Here is a 24,206-nt window from a genome sequence, read left to right on the forward strand (position 1 = left end):
TGTAAATATTTTTGATAGACTATAGTGATTTAACAGTCAAATTCAACTTGACGTGACTTGAATTATATTTGAAAAACAAAAGCCTAAAATTAAAATCTGGAATCAAAGAATGGAGTTACTTCCTCCATTTCCAAATCCACATATCTAGCATCTGTTTTCCTTTTCTGGCTTCTCCCTCAAGAGGAAGTTGATCTAATTTTCCTGTTCAAATTAGCATTATAAGGAGAAATGGTGCAGGACTTCTGTCATACTTGTAAATGCCATCACGACTGTGTTTGTTACAGCAATTTATAAGTAAACCAAAATAGGTGTATCACAGGTAGACGTGTATTCATAGGTCCAGATTCTCAACAGTTTCACTGAACGCTCTGATTTATATCATTTTGAAGACATGAGCCAGTCCAGATTTCTGCTGATTGCTGTTGGGTGCCTTAGAAGCTCTTAGAACTAGCTAACAGATGTGAAAACTACATTTAAGTTATCTTTGGTGCTGTCAGTGACTCGCATTCCTGAAGGAGTAGGAGAAATGCAGCTCATGTCTGGCTTGCAAAGAAATGCAGAGGGCTGAGTACTTAATCTCTGGCCAGGGCAGCGGAGGCTGTTGGCGCACGCTCGCGCTGCTTGGTGGCGCATGTACCGTGCAGCGCTTCCCAGACTGCTGGGAATGCCTGCTGCCCACCGGCACAGCTCGCCTCTGGAGGCGGCGTATGTGCATGTGCAAGTTGGGCTTCACGGCACACAGATGTGACTGCGCAACTTTTAGCAGTGGCCTTGCTGGATCAGAGCTGCTTCCACACAGCTTCTGCTGATGCCATTTCAGGGAGAGTACACAGAAATGACTTGGATCACCCTGCATTTGCAGGGTAGATGCTCCCTCTGCTGCCCCAGTGTCCCCCCTAAAAACTGCAGGGACTTGGGAAAAAAAAAAAAACACCTGAGATAATCTATTGTGCACAGCTGTTTTCCCTCTTAAAAATACGTTCTTTGAAAGTAGGCAGGCACATAATTTGTAGCTTCAAATTCTCTGCATCTGTGCTCCTGTCTGGCTCTCCAGTCAGTTGCTCTGTTCAAGGAGTAGTAAATGGGTTCAATATTTCACTGCAAATGATCCTCTTGGGGGAGGAAAGAAAGGGTGGGGTGAAGGGGCTGTTTAAATTTTGGTATTGCTTTGGTCTGTGATTGATTCATATTATCCTACTGTTGTGATTTCAGTTTTATTTGCAATTAAAATTACGTTCTTTACTCTGTAGCAAGAGTTGTTCAAGACACTTTTTATTTTCAACCAATATTAAAACTTATAAAACTATTAATTTTGGCCTAGTGTCAGTCTAATTAAAGCCATGCATAATCTGTGTGAATTTTTGTTGAATATGGGGTATAGTGTCTGTTAATGTTTTGATAGTTGAACTTTTTAGGGGGGTGTCTTAAGTTTTTTAGGTCACTTACTAGAGAAAAGGACAGAAGAGGTGATTTTAGCAACAAGTCAGATGGGATTTGGTGTTTTAGAAATCTTTCACAGATAAAAATATCTTTTACAAAGATAAATACCCTGAAACTCTGGATATTCTGATCTAGAATGATAGACCAAATCCTAAGATTCTCATGTGGGTATTTTCAGAGCTTACCTTTATATATATGATATCAAGTAGCCCGTTTTAGATTTGGGCAGCTAAAGAAATGTCTGTTTTCAGGGATGATGAATAACTGTGGCTCATTAACTTTAGTCCAGGATACAGCAGCTGTGCTGAAGTATACACAAATCTGTTTTGATAGATCATATGTACTGGCCAACTTTGAAGATACTTTTTTTTAAACTAATTTTGAAAATGGTGTAGAAGTTCTGTAAACTATACTTTGATAAATGCTGAAAAATAATACTGATTTCCTTTTCATATTTCTACAGGTGAAAAAGGTGTGAGGGTTGAACTAAATAAACCTTCTGACACGATTGGGAAAGACGTTTTATAAGCCTTTGATTTAGCAACTCCCCTTGCTATTCTCCCTGATAAATCTTGATGCTATCTATTAACTTTTGAATGTGAATAACAAGATAAAGGAAAATCAACAACAAACCAACATTTTAATAAAGAAGCAAACAGTGTTTCAATGTTGCATCAAATAGAAGATTTTTTGACTGCTGAAGCATTGTACTATGTGATTGTGACTCCAGGCCTATGACTGCTTATGTGAAGAAGATAAGCAATCAGTAAGAAACAGCATATGCATCTGGATATGAAATAAGTGCCCTACATAGAATTTGTCCATCCTTATATTTTGCCAGACCTGTCATCCAGCTGAATCCAGTTCATCTCTCCCTTTTTTTATATGGTAAAAGTTTGAATTTTGGGTAATTTTTGTATGACCAGGTACAGTTTATCAAAATTGAGTGTTAAAAAAAAGAAAAAGGAAAAAAAAAAAAGAAAAATTGCAGTATTCTCCAAAATAACATTGATCTATTTTTGTAAAACTGTTCATACTGTTCTCCTCTGCCATGAAAGACCTAATTTAATATAAGGGTTGCCAGTAACTGATAATCACTTTAATTTTCTTTACACCTTAAGTCAGAAAAGGAGCACTTTAATTACCAGCTAAAAACCTGATTGTTTTATATTCATATCTCACACTAATCTTAACTTTTAAAGATTGCTGCTGTATTGTTTTTTTGACTATGTCCTCTTGAACCTTATTAACAGAAGCAAATCAGTATCTCGCTATTAGTAACATTCAGTTTGTGGTTTTGTATGTTGACTCCACGGAGGGAAAGTTTCTCTCTCTCCTTTGTTTTTGTTTTTTTGTTGTTTTTTTTAAGTGACTGGCACTAAGTGAACTTGACACTATCGGTTGCTGTTATTGGCTTTGGGGACCTGGTAAATACCATCGAGATAAAAGAATATACAAGGGCTTTCCTAGGCTATTAGAGGTACCCAGAACCTCCTTATGTACTTGACAGAAAATTTTGAGCTTTCTCCCTTTTCTAAAGAATACCTGCCATCCCCCTTTCCTTTGTATATAAGTTAACAAAATATCTAAAATACTTTCCTGCTTTCTTTCTTTGCTTGCTTGCTTGCTTTCTTTCTTTGCTTGCTTGCTTGCTTTCTTTGCTTGCTTGCTTTCTTTGCTTTCCAAAAGTTGGTGTCCCATCCAGGCTGTAAGTTGACACCTTGATCTATTATATAGTATCAAGGAAATGGTCAGCACACTGAAGCTGAAGTGCATCACTGCAGGCTCCATGTGCAATACATCTTTAGATTTTCACTGTGCTGAAGGATTTCCCCAGAAAGGCACTGCCCTTTAATCAATACTGAGATATATATTTAGTAAGCAAATCTTTCCTTTGTTTTACATTGTTTTCATTTTTTGAAGGAGAGGGGACATCACAGAATAAAAGTGAGATGTGCAGAAACTTTGTTATTCTTATTTTTAAGAAATGGATGTTTTGGACATATTCTTTTTCTTTTTTTTTCTGAGCTTTAAAAGCTTGAGAAAACAAAAACAAACCCTATAAAATACAGCATTCACATTTACAGGAGTTTGGGGGTTGATCAGCTTACCCATTGCAGTTTTCTATCTGTCCCTTATTTCCTTACTTAACCAAAACAATGTGAGTGTACAGAAATATTTCTGTATATATTACAACTTGTGACAATTTTAGCATCTGTATAGTTTGTATTCAATTAGAGACCTTTTCTATGGAAAGCTCAGTAATTTTTTATTAAAAAGATTACTATTGTTCATGTAAAACATGAAAAAGCTAATTGTTTAGTAGCAAACTGACAGAAGGGGGAAAAATTCAGTATTGGTATATCTTTTAGGAGAACCAACAGAAATTCCAGGTTTATTTTGATTTCACTTTTCCTTTTTTAATAAGTTCTTGCCCTTCACAATTCTCTTCCTCTTTCCTCTTTTCTTCCTGGAAAATCAGACAGGATACCTTTACTGTAAGTGCCTCTGTCAACCTGGCCAAGGAGTGCGAATCTTCATTGCTGTCTGGTCTGCAGTGCATTTAGGCTACCAATGAAACAAGCAAAAAACAAAACAAAACAAAAAAGCCACCACTTCTACTTCATCTTCTTTAATACTACTTTAATGGAGGTTTGGTTGGTTTTGTTTTAGAAATGGACAGCATAAGCCTTTAAACTTCATTTCAGTCCCTCTATCGTTCAAACTTCTGCAGTTACACAACGTATCAAATTCTAATCACGGTGTAGGTTTGTGCTTGCCAGACAGGTTTAAAAAGTGCTTAATTTTTCACTCCATTTAAGTCATTACAATAGGGTCAACAAATCAGGTCAGCCGTTTCTTCAATGTTATCCTTTAGAAACTGTTCATTTCATGTTGGTTGAATATTCAGTTTTAAGCATCACCAAGCAGGTCCTTGTTTTAAAACCATTTTTTAAACTGTCTTATGATCTGTATGTGTCTAGTCCTGGTTAAAGATACAGCTTCATAATGCTATTTTTATTCATGATGTTAGCCAGCTGTAAAATATGAGACCTTTATCTATAGCAGGCAAAGAAATTCAGGATTCATTTACAGGTTGCCTATAAAGTTGTGTAATTTGAAAAGCAGTGTTCATTATGAAAGAGCTCTCAAGTTGCTTGTAAAGCTAATCTAATTAAAAAGATGATGTATAAAGGTTCTTGAAAACAATGTGGTTATTTATAATCTATGTAACTTCTAAAAACCTCTCCTTAGTAACTAATTTCTAATCTGATAAAGGGGGTATGTGGATTTTTTTTTTTTTTTTTTTTTTTTTTTTTAAACCAGACCTGTTTCTGCTCTGGAGAAGCATCTGTTTTCTTTGTAAATTGTCTACAATTATTTGGGTGTGGTGATCATTTTTCTGATGCTTCTCTCCCTTAAAAACAGCACTAAGTTCAGACTGGCTGGAGAGTGGTGACCCACATAGAGGCAGCTTTTGTTTTCCACCACTTTTTTGATAGGTACGTGAAGTGCAAAACAAAGTTCTCACAGACGGGATTTAGTAAGGTTTAGTGGGAACTCTTCAGTTTTGCGTGGCTCCTAATGAACTATGAACCCTTTGAAGGCAGCAGAAGAACGGTAGGGTCTAGAGATGCCAGATGCCAGCCTGTACAAGTGCCACGTGACTTCCCCAAACTTTTGAATGTGCCTCTTAATGGCTGTGCAGGAAGCAAGGAGGCGTCTCGCTGCTGGGCTTCTGCCTTGGCTCTAGCTCTTGGGAAGCCCTCTGGGGGTGCTATGTTTCTCATGCTGGGTCAGCAGCAGTTACCTGCATCTCTGGAGGAGGCTGCCAGCCTTACGCACCTTTTGTAACACTGATACCTGCTGAGCTCAGGTCTGGTCTGAGGTGATCGCTGCTGTCAGCATGTTGGGCTTGAGCCTAAGCACGGCTGCACTGAGCTGGTCCCGAAGTGCTTTGAGGCTTTTCCATATTGCAGCGCTGCATAACTTCTTGCACGTTCTCTCAAAATATTCTCTGCCCTATCTTTCTTTCATGCTGAACAAGGAAGAAACCTTCTAGCACTTGCAACCATCCTGCGGAGACGTGATTTTTAATTCTCACAGAGTTGAGCGTGATGTGCAGGGGGATTAGTCTGTACAGTGAAGTCAAACACTGCACCAGAGAAAGGTGAAGTCCCTTTTGTGTATTGGTCGAAAGAGAAACACTTGCAAATGTGGCAGGAAGCTAGCTGACAGCCTAAGTACTGGAGACAAATACCTTGTGTAAAACATCAGTTTAAGGTCAGAAGTGAAAGATGACATCTGTATGTCACACTGTAAGCATAATCAGATTGGAAGATATCACTTTTGTGCCTGCTAAGGGCTTTGCACAAGGCGAGGTTGCTAAATGACAGTAGCCAACTCAATTCCTCAAACCCAGAAGTCTAATGTGTACCTTGCCTATAGGCATGCAGATAGCTGCATGCACTTGCACGTACGTAGTGGGAACTCATGACTACTCTGCAGCAAATACTTTGAAGGAATTCACAGCACTTCATGCATTTAGCTTTTTTGTGGGTGTAAAGTAAACCTTGAATGTGGGTGATTGCTGCAAATGCACTGAAGCCTGTTTGTGCTATTACACCACTGCAGGAGCTGTGTTCACTCTGAAGCATCTACTGTGTCTGAGCTGTCTGTCCCTGTATGGTGGGGATGACGAGCAGCTGCTAGAAGCAGGTTCAAGGTCCTCTATCCACCAGCCAAAACAAATTCCAGACAATTCTTGTTCTGTTGACTTTTGCTACCACTTAGTTCCAGCAAGCCGTTCCCCGTAGCCTTGAAGATGAGTGAGTATACAGCACGTTTATCCCTTTCCTCAAATAAGCAAAAAAGCCCCTAGCTCTGACAGGGAAGAGCCAGGTACTAAGGGTTGGCTCTAAAAGTGGAGGGAGCAATGAGATGCATATCACCAACCAGTGGGGGATAAACGTGAGCCCTTAGCAGGACAGCGACGAAGGAGGGAGTTGAACAGAAATGGTAAAGGAGGACAGGAAGAGACTAATGCATGAGACTAAGGTAAAGCACATGTGTGGGGTGAGTATGAGGAGTATGGAACATACCAAGCAAAAACGTGTGTTATGGATATCTCCCTGTGGGGAGGAACATGAAATGTGAACGGAAAGAATATACTATACGTTTGCCTCAGGAGAGAGAATGTGCATGGACAGACAATTGTTCATGTGTCCCATCAACCTTCCCTTCATGGATGTGTGTTGCAAAATAGTGTATTTCCTCTCTGAAGAGGAAAGGTTCATAATTTTTTGCATGAACTAGCAATTGTTTTTCTTGTCTATCTTCCAGCTGTAAGTTGGGCTTTGGGGATTTTTTTCCTCTTATTGAATGTGTGGTTCAGGATTAACTTTATTTTATTATTTTTTTTGCAATAGTACATGGGTTCTTCTATAACTGCCTTTTACACAGCATAGTTGTTAATGCTGGAAAAGGTGACCAGCTCATTTAGCCTATAAGCCTAGTACCAACATCTTCACATGGCTGAAAGTCTGCAGGGCATGTCTCACATCCGAGTGGTGAGGGATATAAAATTCACAGGGGAACTAAAGATTTGCCAGTACTGCATACAGCTGAGTCACTGCTTCAGAGCTGTGCCTAAACCAGAAACCCTTCCTTCCTGTCAAGAGCAGTTGGAAGTGATAGATCAAATTTCAGGTCTGAAACCTCAGCATGTGGGTCCGGTGTTCCTTTTGGCCTGTCTCTGTTTCACTGTGGTTTGTTAGGGCAAAACCAGTTCCTTCCTGGGTTCGTTTCGGGAGCTGGTGCAGTTCAGCCTCTCTTGGCTTTTACATAAAAGATGAATCCGAAATAGTTAAAATGCAGAGATTTGATTATTTACTCACAAGTGGAAAGGCAAATACCTGAATAGTGCATTGGGTTCTGAGCTGGTATTTCAGTGCCTAAAGAAAGCCAGGGTCAAACAAGGGACTAAGCGAAAAAAGAACTGAATAAACATAAGGCAAGACACTTAGGCTGTGAATGTCTCTTGCTTACATTAGTGTATGTAAGCAAACTTTAAAAAGCTATTAATAAAGTTTGCATTATAGCAGAGGAGATAAGGAAACAAGAATTTTGGAGCCTGATCAATTTTTATTGCAGTCCTGAGAAGTTTTTTCATATAGCGAAGATGAGAGTGAACTGCCAAAAACACAACCCATGAGAAAGCAACCACCACCACCAAACCTGAAAAGTGAGTGCAGTACCTTAAGTTACCGAAACTGAAAGATATTTCAGAAGAATTGTCATTTTGCAGGACCATTACACACCAAGGAGAAAATATTTGCAGAAGGAAAATGTTATTGTGGAAGCCACAAATGTTAGGTAAAAGGAATCAGGGGCATGTGTAATACCTGAACCTGTTTTCTGAGATTAGAGTCAAGTTGACAGTGCTCCTGTTAGCAAAGACAGTGTTCCCATAGCAAAGAACAAAGTTTGAGCTGTCACATGGGTCTCTTTTTTTTTCTTCACTTCCCCTTCCCTGACCACAACATATAATAAGCAATATTCTACTGGGCACATGTTCTGCTGTTCTGCACAGTCACATTTTTAATGAACAAGCAAAAAGTCTAGAGTAAGTTAACTCTCTTTTGTCCTAATTTTTTGTTATATGTAGAACTCCTTAAAGGGAAGTAGGCAACAATTTCTAAACTTCTTAGATTACTTGTAAATGTTTTTTCAGCTGTACTATCAGAATTTTTTTTTTTTTAAGGATTAGTTAAAACAGCACAAGTAGAAAACAACCTTGCGCAGTGAAGATTGCCACTACTTCAGGTATGACATTACTAGTGAAGGAATGTACTTTACAGTAAAAATCAGGCTTGTACAAATCCAGGAAAATACATAGTGCACAAGGTTTTTTTGTGTGATCATTTTTACTTATGACTCAGCAAACTTGCCCACATTAGCTGTTATCTATAGTGCACGTAGCAAGAATGCAGAAATACTTATGAAACCTGCTTGGAAAGGAAGAGACTGAAACAAGAGCAAGTAACGGAGTCCCCCTGCTGTTCTAATCTGGGAAAAATAAATCCTTGAGGTAAGAGAAGAAAACAGTGTATTTTTAATCTCCTAGATATGATAAAGGAATGAGTTATTCTATCCATTTTAGATGGAAAACTTTGCGCTACCCAAGAAAAGTTTTTTTAACTTCCAGCAATCAAGGGATGCGTAATTTTGGTTGGGAGACTTTTTGTTGCCTATTATTGTGACAGTGTAGCTCTTGTTTAGATACTTACAAGGCGGCTTTATTTTGCTGTATCAATGTCACCTGTAACTATATATCCACCAGGGGCAGGGATGAAGGAGCAAGGAAAGGTGGGAGGCTGTTAGCACTTCTAGTGCTAATGGTAGATTTTAAAACCTGTTCTGGTTTCCTCAGGCAAAATTGCACAGAGAATAACAGCTTGATTTCATAGACCTTCAGCATGTTTGGTTGCCATTTCTAATGTTACACATGCTTAGAAGACTTTTCTGCCCCCTTGGTAATTGAGCATTTGTGCATTCCTCAGTTCATGTAAGAAGAGCTGTGGTTTCCAGGCTGTGTTCACTCCTGAAGCATTGTCCCATCAGCCTGTGTTGTCCATCAGCCTGTCAGTAGGCTTTTGCACTACACCCGTCAGGTGGGTGTTGGATCAGAAGCTAAATTATGAAATACTTGGCTGAGGAAAACATTCAGCATTTTTATTCTGAGAGAAAATGAATATTCTTTACCCTCTCTAGGGGCTGGTAGGAGCCTGATGCTGCAGGTGGCTGCTCTTACAGGTTGTCCTGGCATCCCTGCTGCCAGCACAGCTCTTCTTGCGCTGTGCTGTCCTTGAGGGTGGAGGCAGCAAGCTGAGCTGAACATGCTGCCCTAGGCCCGTGGCCTCCTGAGCTGGGAAGGAAGGTCTTGGGCCACTGCCGATCCCCTCCAGCAGTGCAACATGTCCATCCATACCGCTGGGGCAGGTGGTGGCTCTGGCCCTGTAGAGCTGCTGGGTGTCCTCTCTGCCCGAGCGTGGCTGTGCGCTCCCTGTTTTCACTGTCCTGGAGCTGCCACTCTAGTTATCTGAGTTTTGCAAATGCAGGTGAATAAAAAGTAAGTGGTTCCTGAGCCCTTGTATGAGGGTTGGGAAAAATGATGCATTGCTGCTGGAGTACCTAGAAGGGAGTTGACACCAGCAGTGCAGCCGCTCGACACTGCTGCTATACACACCCCACGTGGCTGCTGTTTGGCAAAGGCTCGATACTGATGCCTGTCTCATGAAAGCAAACATATTAATCTTGAATTGCTGAAGATGCTCCTGTTCTGGCAAGATGGCATGACACATCTGCTGAACCCCTGCAGTTTATGTAGCATGCTGTTCAGCTGGTACTCAGTTTCATAGATCTAACCATGCCAGGACCTCTGCAGGTGCAATCCAGGAGCAATTTCACATGAAGCTTAGGTAGCCTTTCCACTGAAGAAAGGAAGGGGACAGACACAAGGAGACTGGAACCTGGTGTAGGATTCACAAATGAGACACCTATTTGTAAAACTTCTGAAAACAGCATCACTTCAGGATAAAACCAGGTGTCCACAGCCACACATAGACTACACCTGGGGCTGGGATCCACGCGTTGTATAACCATCTGGTGTTGAGGATGTTTGACCAGCAGCGGAGAGGCCTGTGATCTCTCCCCTCTTCCTGAAGAAGTTCAAGTCAGCATTTCCCTGGGTATCTGCACTGGGGGATGGCACAGGCTGACAACACCCCTGTGAGAGGCTCAGTGCCTACACTGCTAATGGTGAGGAGCATCACATCTGGGGTGGGAGAGCTCTGCTGCAGAAGAGTCTGAGGCAAGTTAATGTTTGTAGGGCATGAAAAAGGGTTAAGAGAAAGGCTGGATTAAGGTAATTCCAACCTCAGGTCTCCAGGTTCCTGTGGGGGGATGCTGGTCTCCATAACGCCTTGCAAAGAGCTCCAAAGTCATGGCATTGCTTATCATTTAGGAAGGGTATCTGCTTTGACAAAACTGCATTTCAAGAGCCAAGTGCCAGCTCCAAATCCTGCCAATAAAACCTGTTGGGTGGCTGATCTCTTAATTCTGATAAATTGTCTAGAAATTGTTGCCAGTTAGTTAGCTTGACTAGTCTTTGGGGGCTTCATGGTGCCTTAAACACTTATTTCCTGTATCATCAGATGCTTTTCCTAACCTCTAAGTCTCTTACAGGTACGTTCAAAGTTAATTATGGCTGAGTTTTAACTCTGCAGTTCTGATAATCCTGGCTTTCCCCACATAGCTCAGCAAGGCACCAGCAGTTAAACAAATGGCTTTCCAGGCCAGGCGGGAAGAAGCAGTGACCTACCTACCTGCGAGCGTGACAGAGCAGAATTTCATTTATCTGTGTTTGTGTCAACTATTCCACTGGTGGCCTGTGCTGTGTTCCTACCTGAAGTCCCAGTTTGCAATGTCAGAGCTGGCCCTCCTGGATGTGATCTGGGTGGTGGGAGTGATGAGAGCTGCCTTTGCAAAACCTCACAGAAGGGAGAGAGAAACTTGCAGTTGGAAAAAAACTGGTGGTTAGAGATGGTGAGAGCGCTCCTGGGCTGTTTCAGTGCAAAGTCAAACAGGTTGACCATAACTGCCTTTAACTGTAGTTTCACTCTGTATCAAAGTGCTCGTGGGGTTGTTCAGCAGAACCACGGACTTGTGGAGGTGGAAAGGGACCACTGGAGATCACCTGGTCCAACCTCCCTGCTTAAGCAGGGTCAGCTAGAGCAGGCTGCTCAGGGCTGTCCCCAGTTGGGTTTTGAATATCTCCAAGGATGGAGACTCCACAACCTTACCGGGAAACCTGCTGCAGTGTTCAACCACCTTCCCTGCACTTTTTCTTATGTTTAAATGGAACTTCCTGTACAGGTGCTGTTAATCACAAATCTAAGGAGTAACCCAAATAATTCTTAGAGGTATATCCTGCAGGAGACAGGAAGTTCAAAAATAAAATTACCTGCTCACAACTGCCAATTGCTCTCCCATGCCAAAGGGCTGGATTGGTCCCTGCAGGCAGTGGGTGCGCGCACCTCCCACCCTCATTAGGACAGAAGAGGGGCAGGGCAGGAGGCTTGAGGACACAACCTATTTAAAGTTGCTCTCACCACTGAATCCCCTGGTGTTTATATCCTTAGGAGTACTCTTCCCTTCCAACTTGTTATGAACAGCCCAGATTTTGTATTATAGCCCTCCGTTGCGGTGTTATCTGGAGTAGCCTGTGCCAAACTGTGTGGTCCTTTCACACACCAGGGAATTTGTCGTGCTGTTAGTTAAAAAGCAGCTAGTGTAAGATTGCAATGCACTATAAATAGCACTGCCCCAAAGAGCCTTAAGAGTAATGACTGTAAAATATCAAGTGCGTGCTGAGTTACACATTAACCAGGCCAGAGCAGTGAAACTCAGCACACTGCACTCAGAATGGAGAGGCTATAAACTGCTCCAGTGGCAATATTTATTGCTTCTGAGAAGTACTGCACTTGAGTTGAACAAAATGGCTAATGCTTCCCTGCGCCATGTGTCGGTGCTGCAGGCAGGATATGTCACGCCGTGCACTGGCTGGGCTGAGGGAAGGAGGGGGGGCAGGGTGGAAATGGCCCAGAACAGCTTTTTGAAGCCTCACTTGTTTGGGTCGAGAGGTGCTTGTAACCCTCATATTTGCACACAGTGTGCAGTAAAGCTAGTACTAGTCACTGCAGAAAAGCAGGACGGATGTTCACTGCAGGCTGCAGGCCTCTTCCAGAGCAGGGAGAGGATGTTGCTCCTGTATGAGAGGGATCTGCAAATACTGTGCCTGTGAGGCAAGGCCCCGGGCCTGAGTACAAGGTAGCCTCACCTCCTCGTGTGCTCAGCAGAGCTGGGCAGCTGCCACCCCATCAGTGCTGTGGTGGTCGTGCTGGGTTCTGCGGGGGAGTTAGTTTGTAATGCAGAAAACAGTTTCTTCCTGGGCTTTCAGTATGAGTCATGGGTCTTTGTATTTGAAAAGGGKTTTTTTTGTTTGTTTTTTGTTTTTTTAGACTGCTTTAAATTTGTTCCTGCTTTCATAGGAACGTAGTTGACCGGGTGAAATACTCAACAGGCAGCAGCTTCAGGAGCTACTGTAGGTACAGCTGGAGCTATTCAGGGGCCAGTATAAAGAGTCCCAACTTGGAATGCTGCTACTGTCAGGTGTCTTATTTCAAGCTGTTTAGCCCATACACTGCTCTCCTATGAGCAGGATTTGCGTGCCTGCAGTGTGCCACACAACGTGGGTATGTGCTAGCCAGCAGTGCTGGCTGCAGTGAAGACTCTTCCACTGTTCTGTACCAAGGAATGTATTTAGGGCACCTTATTAGCAAGTAATTTTCAGCACTTTTTTTTGCCTTGCGTCTCTCTCAGAGCACTACCCACATGCTCTTGGTGACTCAAAAACTGCTTACAGAACAGTAGGAGTGTGCCCACCAAATGGGTCCCTGTGGGATGCAGATAGATAGGTAATTACTGGGATGCTCCTGAGAACAGACCAGGGGTAATCAGCAGAAAAGCAGAGACAGGGGAGGAGAGCAATAGGGAGGTAGTGGGGTAAGAGCAGGGAAGCCATACAGCTGTTCTTCCTACTGGTACCCCAACAACACTATCTCCTCTTTCCCTATTCCCCCTGCACTTAGAATTTGAAAATTGCTGAATCAAGCTTCTAGATGAAGTTTAAACCCAAACTAAACCATATTCCTATAGTTAAGATACTGTACTGGGATTTCACTGACCTCTAGTCCTCGTTTTACCCCAGACTTTCTGTGTGACTACTGACAGATGTCCTAAAACATGGTACTTTTAGTGAATACACAAATTATAGTCCAGAAATTGATGCCATGAAAAAAACAGTATTTACTGCTTCTAAATTAATTAGGCAATGAGGGAGCCAAATATTTGGCTTGTTATTTTTTTGCTCCTTCTCTGAGTTTATGAAATGACAGGTCTAAGACTTACTAGAACAAAAAAAAAAGGGTGATGGATGGTAGGGGACAGTTGGGCCAGAGACAGGGTGAGATTTTCAGGCCAAGCTGCTGCACCTTCTTAGAAACTTAATCTAGTCTTAAAGCAGCCTGGCCTGGCAGAAGCTAAAAGGGAAACAGGGGATTAAGGCCATGGCCTTCTCCTTTTTTTAGCTTTCACACCTACAGTATGGTACCATTTCCTTGACCTATCACTCCTCTAGTTCCCGGGCCTAGACAAAGAACAAGGTGAAAATTTTTGTATAGACACCTCTGGCTCCTTTTAACTCTCTCCTTCTCCTGTGGAGCTGGGTTGATGCCAAGTTGACATAAATCGCCATGTTTTTCAGTACACTGGAGGCAGGATTTATTGTTCATGTACACCACAAAAAGATGCCTTTTGGATTGTTCATTGAACTCCAAGCTAGAAGAAGGAGCTACTGTTTCAAGTTGCACGTGTGGTAGTGGAAAGAAACATTCACAGAAAACCCTGCTAATTGTAAATTTTACTTCTCAACCTGGTTGCAGCCCCCCCTCCTCCCCCACCATTCCTCTTTTAACTTGTTTGTGGTCTAGTCTGTTGTCCTGCTGGTAAGTCTTCGGCCTGGATGGCAGCTATAGGTGAACTAAGAACCCACTCATTCTGGCTGTTTCTTTCCTATACAGGTTGGAAGCAGATGAAATGTATTCAGAAGTGTAAGGAGTGCCATCTGCTGGCATACTGCAGCATCCCCACTCCCAGCACAGCATGACTAGCTCCTGACAACATTGCATCTTAGCATCGTCTTGTTTATATATATATATATATATATATATATATATATATATACATGCATCTATCTATATATATACACACACACAAAGACTGTAAAGACTTGCATTTCTCTAAGTTCTTATATGGAAAATTGCTTATTTAAGCTTAGAGATGTCAAAGCAGCTATAATAACCCAGATACAACTGAGAACAGAAGTATTTTAGTGAAAAATTCATGAATGCTCACTAGCATGCAAAAACCAGGTGAGTTAGCAGCAACTATTTCACTTCTGGTATTAGTGTGTCAGGCAACAACAACCATATGATCATAGGGTGACTTCAGGAGGTCATCTAGTACAACCATTAGCCATTCAGATTAAGACTGTGCCCTGGTATAGCTGATGCGTGGATACCTGCTTCAACGATGACCATCTCCAGCCCAGTGGAGAGATGAAGCAAACAGCTGTGGTGATAAATTTGTTGAAATTCTGCAGCAAGAGTAGTCTGTGGTCTCCTGTCTTCACTGTGAATTGCTCCAGCCTACTTAGAAGAATGTCTGTCTCAGTTTCTCTCAGAAACTCATCACTTGCTCTTTCTTGCTGTTATCTTCTGGTGCAATGTAACTTATTTTACACTGAGGATGTATAGGGTTGCTCTGTATGTATGGAAAATGCAACAGACCCAAATGGCTTCAGAAGAATGCATAAAGAAGAAAATCTTTGCAAGAAATTGCATCTTTGCTGTTGCAGGAAGAGAAGCCTGAAGTTCAAATAGCTGCTTAGCATTTCTGGAATTATTCACTAGCTATTCAGCTATCACTAAAACCTCTCTAGCCTTCAGTTTTGTAAAACACATTGTTACCCAGTATGCCTTATTACTAACACTGGTAGAGCAGCAGGTAGCATGGCAGTGTAAGCACAGTTAGTTGTTCTCTTGAAAACTTACCTAGGCAGGGGGCCTGAGTAACTGATTTCTATGCTGTTCAATGAGCAGTACCAGCCCTGAACAAGAAGTGTACGTCCACCTAGACATAAATAGCCTGCTCATCAGCTTGCTCACAGGAATTAGGGTTGAACCTATTGTCAAAATACACTTTCCATATGATCTAGATACCCCAACTGGGTAAAATACGGGTTGAGAGAAGGTAAAGTTATAGGTGAACAACACATTCTCACTTTTAAACATGTTATTCCTGTTATGCATCTTCCTGCAAGAATATCCGAGTTTTATTAAGCTGGAGAAAAATTCTATTTCCAACTCCTTCATCAAAACTCATTAAGTATTACAAAAACTTCCTAGACAGTATTTCCATAAAAAGGAAAAATATTTGGTCTTTAGGATTTCTTGCCTGATGAACAATTTTAATGCAGCTTTAGAGCATTCTCTTTAATAATAATGAAATAGTTAAGTAATCCCTATTTAGATACATTTAACCTCTAGAAATAAAGTTATTTATTTGAATTGTTCTGAGTAATTCCAGTACTCCACTGCAGAATGAGATTGCTTTTGCTTTCAGTTTGTAGAACCATTTGCTGGCAGATAGCATGCATATGTTTGAGCTCTTTCATGCTTCATTGGTCTCAAATGTCAAGCACATGCATTTGTTTCTCAAATTTCCAGTCAGCCAACTTATTTTGCAGTACAGTGAAGCACGAGTTGTTCAAGATTTGTTACTCTACTAGCTTGCGTTACTAGGCAGCATCCAAGTTCACTCAGGACAAGGACGAATCTAATACAAAAAGCAACGTTTTTCATCTCTGACTCAAATCTATTAGCATATTTTAAAAGCATACTTGGTACTTATTGCTATAGTGGTGGGAAGGACATTATATTCAGAATCAGCATTTGCAGCAACATACCACAAAGAGGCCACGACCTGATAATAACACCCTGCAGTACGTAGGAATTACACAGCCTACCCACCAGCTCTTTCAGTTACCTGCATCTCTGTGCATGAGAGAACCTGGTATCACAGTATTTTATTTTAAAAGCTTACATGGGCAGGTGAGATGTTTTTCCACAGCTGGTCAAGAATTGCTCAATTTTTTTGAAAAAATATCTATTTTTAGGGCAGGTACTAAGACATTTGTACATTTGAGACAGGACTTTCCTATAGCTTAAGGGTTTTTTTTCCCCCTTGATAGGCTATACTGATCACTGAATTCTACAGATCAACTCCCACATTTGCTTTCTATTTGATGTGATATAAACACTGTTAAAAAAATTAGAAAAAATTCCATTTGAAAATGAAAATGCATTTGATATACCATAATCCTCCTTTCTCCTTTACTATCATTAATTTCCTTGTTAGGTCTTTCCCATTGCAGCTGATAAGAACAATAGCAAGGCAAACACTACTCAAAAAAGTTTCATGATACAAGAGACCATTACAGTCAAGTTCTTGTCTTAAAAAAAGATATAATAGTACAGGTATTTTTGAGCAGTATTGTCCTTCCAAATGTCATGTTTCACTAGGAACTGATAAATACTGCAGTTTTAAGAGGAAAGTATGGAAAATTAACATGTCAAATCAAGTTTTAAGATCAGGATTTGTGAAATCACTGTTTTCCACAGAAGTCCAACACAAGTGAAATGGTACTAGACATAAGATGGAGAAGTCAGAGGTCAATACAGTCTTACTTACCAATGAGTGTTTTTTAAAGGGGAAATTTAAGAGGGAAATATGTTGCTACAGAAGGGATCTATTAAAACAGAATTTTGTTGGATATACAAATAAGCCCACTGATGAGTAACACAAAATGGCCACAACTGGCACATAAAAAACAGGCTTAATGAGAATTTAAAATTCATCATCCATTTATTTAGAATATGCAAGAACATTCCAATTCACATTAAACATCTGTAGTGTCAGTATTTTTTAAATATGATGTATTTTTCTAAAGTAACATCTAAGGTATTCTTAGGGTTTTTTTAAGATTGAAGTTCAAAGTTAGGTATTATTTGTCAAATTCCATTGCACCCAATTTACTTTCAATCTCAAAAGTGCACTGCAGATAACTTTATACAAAGGCAAAAATATGGGAACTCATGGCTAATACAGCCCTTTAACATTGCAACAACAATACTGTATGAAACAGCATAATTTTTTTTCCTTTTATCAAAAATATTTATAACCAGTTTTACAAGTAAGGAATCAATCAAGTTGTCTGCTTAGCCAGTTAAATACTTTCAGTGCAGCAAGAAAACTGTAAATATTTTAGAAGTTTATATAGAATACATGGCTGCTCAGCGTTCATAAATACTAAATTCATTGTGCTGTAAGATATTAACACCGATCTGGCTGGTGTATGGAAGCAGCAAAACAAAAATTGTCAGCTGAGGTCAATCTAATGCCATTTCAGGCTGTAAAGCACTGGAAATTTAAACTGGAAACTGAAAAATAATGAAGATTTTTATGACAGGGCCAGAAACAGTCTTTCCCAGTTTTGCTACCAATATTCTTCAGAACTTTTACTTATCAGTGTCTGCCCATGGAGATCAATTACTCATGTACATAATACTTTTATCCTAAAATCTACCGAACTTTCAATGCAGGCAGAATTTGTATGGAACATCAGAAAAAGAGGATGGAGAACCTAGCTAGATGCTGATTAGTTGACCAAAGGACACACAGAAGAGTGAAGTTCATTAGTTTCCATTTGACCATTCCAAACATTTAAATCCTTTTGAAAACAAGCTCATAATGATTACTTCTTTTTCTTTTTCTTTCTAAATTGAGTATGTAAGCATAGAGCCTTCTCCTTGTCCACCCAAGTATCTTGGGCTTGATTTCTCAGAATCTTCATTTCCTTTCTGGATTTTCTTTTCATGCTCCTATCCATCTATTAAACCTAAATGGATATTTTGCTATGTTTTTGATGTCTACGCCTTTCCCATCTTTGAGTGAGAATCCCAAATATACGTTTTCCTCGTATCTATCTTTTCAAAAAGGTCACGGGTGAAAATGACCACCTGAGAGTGTAGTTGTGTAAATGTAGAATATTTGCTGTTCTAAAAATACCCACTATTTAATTACATTGAAGTAAACAGAAGAAAAAAATCTTCCATTATAGGTGGTTACATTTAAGAATGACAAAAATATGTTAAAAAACATACAGGGGTTTTAAGAAAGAACAAAGATAAATTAGTACAATTAAAAAATGTCTTAATTTTAAAAACTGCCTTGTGAATACGCAGTTTAGCAAGTATTCACCTTCTCTTGCAATACCTGGGTTCTGCAGGAAAATGTTAGCACAAACATCCACCTAGTGAAACATGAGCATTAGGCTCTTTGGAACACAAGGAGCAACTAGATTCTTAGTCAGTTCTAATGTACAACTTCACAAAATTCAAATTGGCATGTTGACAGTAATTTAAATTACAGTTTGGGACAGACACATGGGAAAAGAAGTGCAACTGAACAAACCCTGAACAAAGTAGTTCAAGCAACGGTTTCAGTCCTGGGTTATTTTTTTGAGACTGCTTTCCAGAAGTATCTATACAAGACAAGAGTCTAGGTGTTTATTTATTTTAGACTCCAAAACCTCTGTCTGGCACACAGGACAACTGACTTTTTCATCCTGCCTTACAGCAGGGCTGGAACTTGCAGCGGACACTGCAGATTTAGCTTCTGTTTTCATGGTTGTATTTATTCTTAAAGTGCCATCAGTGCTCTCTTTTTTTATAAAATAGTTTTCAAAGGCGGTTTTGTCTTCCTTTTTTGGCCATTGCTGCAGTGTACTAGTACATTCCAAGCTTCTTTTTCTATTGGATACAACCTGAGCTGTTGCAGTTTGCTCATAACAAGTTTGTTTAGGTGCCCTGTTATGGCACGGCAAAACCCTCTTCCCTTTTGTAGGGCCTTGGTTTGATTTTTCTTCTGTAACACGAGCAATTTTAACAGGCGATCCATTAACATTCTGGTAAGCTTTTGTGTTAGCAACGGAAAGCTTAGGAAACTCACGCTTGGAAGCAAAGTTAGTTTTCTCTCTGGCATCATCAGTATAAAGTGGAAAGAAGATGCCATTACGGGGTGATTTTTCAAATTTTATCTCATTTTTAGGGATTGGTATTGTGCTTCCTAATGAACGATGCTGTGAACTGGATGTTTCACCATTTTTAACACTGCTGCTGAAACTTACACTTTTCTCTGAGAGTCCACTGTCTTCTCCTCCAAGCAGATACCCCTTTCCACTGAAAGGAATCACATTTTGCGCATCACCCATGTGTATCTTGCCTGAAAAATATAAAAATTTAGTAACTTTTTCATACATAAACCATGGGCTCAGTATTTTGTGCTTTATCTGAAAAATCTGCTGTTTGAAAACAGTGTAGCAAAATAAACCGTTTGCAAACAATTAAGCTAAAAAAGAGCCTAGAAAAACACAAATAAAAGGGGTCCTGTTCTTTGTTATATTATAGTAATATCGAATACAAAGCTCATGCAGTGGTTGATCTGTATTTGTTCAAGGAAATGTTTGGACAAGAACAGTTTGGAAAGGAAAAAAGGTAAGAACTATGTCAAATACCTTTGTTATTTGATTTGGAATTTGAAAGTTTTGCTGGCTGGGTTTTCTCTTTGGCTTTCTTGGAAAAGTTTTCTGGTTCCTTCACTTTCGTGAATGTACCTCCACATGTCTCTTGATGCTCAACCCACCAAAAGTCTCGTGCAGAGGGTGCTCTATTCATTGAACGTTTCACATATCCAAAATAAGGTCTCCTGTTTTGACAGGGGCCATTGCATCGCCACCAATGCTGGCGATACAAATCCACCTCATCATGAAAATTATGATAAATCTAGGTTAAAAAAAAAAAAAGCCAGTAATTCAGAAAATTTCTGATTTTATAAGTCTTGAGATTAATCACTAGGTCTACATTTTTTTTAAAATGCAATAGCACTCCATTCCTTTGTAATACAGGTCATCAAACCTAAAGTCCTCCTGCATGCCAAGAAGGAAAAAAATTGTCTGCTAATGGATTGACACACTACAAAAAGCCCTTCTCAAAGTGTTGTCTTCCAAAATAAACAAAATTTATTATACTGGTAAACCTGAATATTGACAACTGGTCTGCGATTTGAGAAGTGCTTGCATTGTTCTGAAGTTTATCCCTCTCTGACAATTTTTTTTTCTACCACTGTTGTGAGAAACAACTTCTCCCTCTCTCCATGTCCTGGTTTTACATTTTAATCCCCAAGATACATAACCTTCATGACTTTTACATTATGTGCTGTTTAGAATGCACTGTATACAATATAAGAGTTTTAAAAAACAAACTGAAAGAGCAGTAAAACAGTGTAACAAAATAAATTCTCACTTCATCATCTTAACTGATCTTGTTGGAGACATGAATTTTAAATACCATGTTCATCCACCCATTAGCCCCTACTGAGACAAATCTGAAGTAAAACAGATTAATGAGTTCAGAGGACAGAAGTTCAGAATAAATTACTTCAAGTTTAAAACAAACTTAAAAGGAAAATACTTTCAGGGGGCATATTTGAGAATTATATGATTTTAAGAACCCTCCACATCTTCCCCAGCATGTTCCCTCCACCATTACCAACAAAATAACTACTGAACTGGCAAGCAGTTTGATGCAAATATGTATTGGTGCCAACTGTGGAGTGTCTACTAAGGAATACAAGTGTATTAATCATACTACATTTCAAATATTCAAACACATGGTATCAAAATAGGAAAAAAGTTGTATTATGTAACATGAAGTGGATTATGCTTACTGTGACATTGGCTCCAGTCAAGCGATTAATGCGATGCATATGTTTGCGGAACTCTGGCCCATGAGATTCATGATCTTTGTCATTATTAGTAACAAACAGGAGGGCATGGATCATTTCATGTAACAGTGTCTGAAACAAGGCTAATCATTAGCTATTTACTGAAAAGCACTGCATATAATTTCTAAATTAAGCTGGAAGCATTTTTTAATTTATGCTACTTTACATTCATCTTAGTACTAATCTTATTCTCATGCACTCACTTGTTAAATCTCGGTCATAGAAACATAATACTTATTTTACCTGCCAAATCAAATCAACTATTTCCATACAACCTTAACATGCTAAAGAATGTTATTTTAACATGTGACTCTCCAAGAAGTAGAAATAATCCCCTAACTCAAGTCAGATCTTCAAAAAGATCACCCCCTCCCCACCACTAAACAAAAGAGATACTTTTGAGAAGAATGCAGAAACTCTACAGCACTTCTGTTCATTAAGCAAATCCAAATGTTGAGCCAACTCATACAAGCAGACCTGGCAGAGGCATGAAAAGCAATGCAAAGTTATGTTCACAGTCATATCCTATGTCCTTATTTTCTGTTAATGGCCTTTAACCTAAAAGGTGAAACTAAAGCCATTTTCTGGTTGTGCTTTCAAGGCACATTTGTGATTTTGATATTGTAGGATAGCTTAGGAGCTAAAAAAAGTCTTTTCCCCCTTTATAAAGTCAGTAAAATAAACAAGTGACTGTAGACTCCCACTCAAGAGTTGCCCATTTAGAAACATACAACTGAGGATACTGTAATGTTGCCCACATAAGCAACAGAAACACAGTGATAAAGCCACCGCTATTTTACAATCTATAAGTCACTGCTCATAAGAATACCATCATGAAATGTAAAACGTGTGTGGGGGGGAGAGTGGCAGTGGGGAAAGGTTAATACATTTTATGCACATATTCATGAATCATCTTCAAATACCTCAACAAGATCCTTCCTTGGTCTTAACTTCAGGAGTGGCTCACTTAGACGAATGGAACACATTCCACCTTTTCCTTCATAACTACACACTCCTGCACAGCTGAAAGAGAGGCGGAAACAAAATATAAGAGTTACTTTTTTCTGTAGTATGTGAAGAAAATTGAGAATTGGAGTTAAAATGCCGGCCCCTTTCAACACATGCTAAATAACTTAGAATAAGAAAGACTGTTAGAAGCTACTTGAAGAACTCAACCTCGTTAACCAAGAAAAAAGCAGCAGCAAATTCTTCAGAATAAGCTGTTTGAGCTACCAGAAGCTCAACTGTAATTTATTAGATCTCTTACAATCACTTAATTTGAAGCTAACAATCCTGAAAATCACAATAGAATGTTCCAAGCTCATTTGTTCAGGAGGCAAATTAACATTTTCATTAAGACTCCAGATGGAGTGAAAAACATAAAACAGAGACCACTGTTTCACAGCAGCCAACTCTGACCTAGCTGCTGGTTGCTGCAGTTCACCCCTCAGCTGCACGCTCTCCCCCACATTTTGACTCTTACTGGACCTTTACATGGTCACTTCAGCACAGTAACACAGCAGAAAACATTTCTTTTTTGTTGTTGTGGGATTAGTTTTCTGTAAGTGCAGTATATCCAAATATTTCCAAATGTCCAAAAAGCACTACAATCAGTAAAGGACAAGAAGGGGAAGGACTCCGACATCCTGCAACCCTATCAGCTGATCTGCTGCAGAACTGCAACTTCTTTTTTTTTTTTGGGGGGGGGGGCATCTCAGATTTAATATGTATTCCCCTAAACCTACTCTAAGCCTTATTAATATGCTATTACCACTTCACATTTGCTTTTCTACCATGTTGTAAAACTATCAAAGGAATTCAGAATAGCAACAAAAATAACAGCAATAGTAGTATGCTTATGTAAGTTTTAAAATACATAATTTAAGACCAATTTATTTATTCCACTATAAAAATTTTGTCTGCACACCGAGAAAGCCATTTATGGCTGCCAAAGCTAACAAATGAAAGTCAAAATAGATACAGTAACAGAACCACATCCTGAGCAGAGGTACAACCTATGTGAGAAAATTCGAATACCTGGAACTTAAGCTGTCTGTGGAATTGGTAAGTCTTTTCTACTAAGACACAGTTAGCAACAGCCTATAGTTACAAGCGACAGGTCGATTTTCCCCCTTTCCCCCAAAATCTAAGACCTTACTATTAGATAAGTCATTGCTTACTTGATGAGCCACAACCTTCACCAAAGGCTCTGACACAGCAATAACAAACTGCTTGGATCGCTCACGAAAAGCATCTCAGCTCATTCATGACAGCCCAAATCTCTGTCAGCGGGAAACGCGACGCCAGTGAAAGCAACTCGCCATCGCTGCTCTAGTGGCTCAGGAAGGACCGGCTTCTGGGTCCCGCCACTTCGCGCCCTTTTCTGGCCACCCCCCGCGTACTTCGGCTCCCCCTCAGGCGGCCGCTTTCCCTCCAGGCCGGCGAGGCGGAGGGGCAGGGGACACTCACACGGACGCGGCCGAGGGCCCTGGGCTCCCCTCAAAACCAACAGGCACACGAAGCAGACCCACCCCTACAACCACCTCCCCCAGCCGTTACCGTACAGGGTCATACGCGGGCTCCACGACACCTCCACCGCCGTCAGGCGCCCCCAGAAGAGCGCCTCGTTGAACTGCACGAAGAGGCCGTGCACGTCGGGGCTGGGGTCCAGCAGCTCCCAGGCCTCGTCCACCACCGAGAGCGGCCGAAGCAGCGAGGAGTCCAGCGAAGCCTCAGGGCACGCAGCAGCAGCGGCGGCCGCCTCCGTGTCCTCCGCCTCCCACAGCTCCTGGAGCTGCAGCGCCAGTACGAAGTCGTCATCCTCCTCCATCCTGAGCAGCAGCGCCGCCGCGCGCCACCCGCTCAACAGCCGCCGCCGCCGCGGCCCGGTACCCGCTCAGCCCCTGCGCGCGCGCACGCACGCAAGCACCAAGGCAACTCAAGCCGAACGCACGCGCAACGCGCCACAAACGACACGCCGCCGCCACCCCGCTCCGACTGCGCATGCGCTAGCCCCAGCGGCTCGCTCCCTCGCGCTGTTTTTCCCCGCCGGGCGCATGCGCGAGGCCGTCCCGGCGCGCGACTCCTCCCCTCGCGGCGGCGCGCACGCTCGCCAGGGCCGGGAGAGGGGTGGGGGGGCGCTTCTGCGGCGCCTGCGCCTCGYGTCGCTCTGAGCCGGGGCG

General features: G+C 41.0%; 2 protein-coding genes and 1 long non-coding RNA gene across 7 annotated transcripts in view; 2 read left to right on the forward strand and 1 right to left on the reverse strand.

Moving 5' to 3' along the window:
- Nucleotides 1-4,647, forward strand: part of EGLN1 (egl-9 family hypoxia inducible factor 1) — a gene marked incomplete at its 5' end in the record, with an annotated part of 36,705 nt that extends 32,058 nt beyond the window's left edge. Inside the window, one exon of the mRNA XM_026073403.1 lies at nucleotides 1,904-4,647. Within this exon, the coding sequence (XP_025929188.1) occupies nucleotides 1,904-1,968 (65 nt within the window). The remainder of the gene's footprint in view (nucleotides 1-1,903) is intronic.
- A 1,427-nt stretch (nucleotides 4,648-6,074) lies between these two features.
- SPRTN (SprT-like N-terminal domain) lies at nucleotides 6,075-24,035 on the reverse strand. Of its 5 annotated transcripts, none has more exons than XM_026073410.1 (7): nucleotides 23,589-24,035; nucleotides 21,948-22,047; nucleotides 20,968-21,096; nucleotides 19,757-20,024; nucleotides 19,370-19,464; nucleotides 14,642-14,768; nucleotides 6,075-7,677 (listed from the first exon to the last, which is right to left on the reverse strand). In XM_026073410.1, the coding sequence occupies exons 1-7, from the start codon at nucleotides 23,852-23,854 to the stop codon at nucleotides 7,490-7,492; spliced, it is 1,173 nt and encodes a 390-aa protein (XP_025929195.1). In that variant the 5' UTR covers nucleotides 23,855-24,035; the 3' UTR covers nucleotides 6,075-7,489. The 5 variants fall into 5 exon arrangements, with proteins under 5 accessions (XP_025929195.1, XP_025929196.1, XP_025929197.1 ...); XM_026073411.1 differs by lacking the exon at nucleotides 6,075-7,677 and adding an exon at nucleotides 11,119-14,133 and having other exon boundaries at nucleotides 23,589-24,034; XM_026073412.1 differs by lacking the exons at nucleotides 6,075-7,677; nucleotides 14,642-14,768 and adding an exon at nucleotides 14,775-14,883 and having other exon boundaries at nucleotides 23,589-24,034.
- On the forward strand, nucleotides 7,588-14,592 carry LOC112969783. The gene is made up of 3 exons (XR_003254790.1): nucleotides 7,588-10,260; nucleotides 10,757-11,046; nucleotides 14,142-14,592. It is a non-coding gene; the product is annotated as an uncharacterized LOC112969783 (long non-coding RNA).
- Nucleotides 24,036-24,206: the final 171 nt, after the last annotated feature.

The sequence above is a fragment of the Apteryx rowi genome, unplaced genomic scaffold (genome assembly GCF_003343035.1).
Source record: "Apteryx rowi isolate R43461 unplaced genomic scaffold, aptRow1 scaffold_368, whole genome shotgun sequence".
Lineage (NCBI taxonomy): Eukaryota > Metazoa > Chordata > Aves > Apterygiformes > Apterygidae > Apteryx > Apteryx rowi.

Excerpts from the sequence above, each read along its gene's own strand:
- SPRTN (XM_026073409.1), bottom strand. The coding sequence starts at position 23,854 with ATGGAGGAGGATGACGACTTCGTACTGGCGCTGCAGCTCCAGGAGCTG. Across the intron at positions 22,048-23,588 it reads TGGAGCCCGCGTATGACCCT|CTGTGCAGGAGTGTGTAGTT; the intron begins GTACGGTAACGG and ends CCTCTCTTTCAG. Across the intron at positions 21,097-21,947 it reads CAAGGAAGGATCTTGTTGAG|ACACTGTTACATGAAATGAT; the intron begins GTATTTGAAGAT and ends GCCTTGTTTCAG.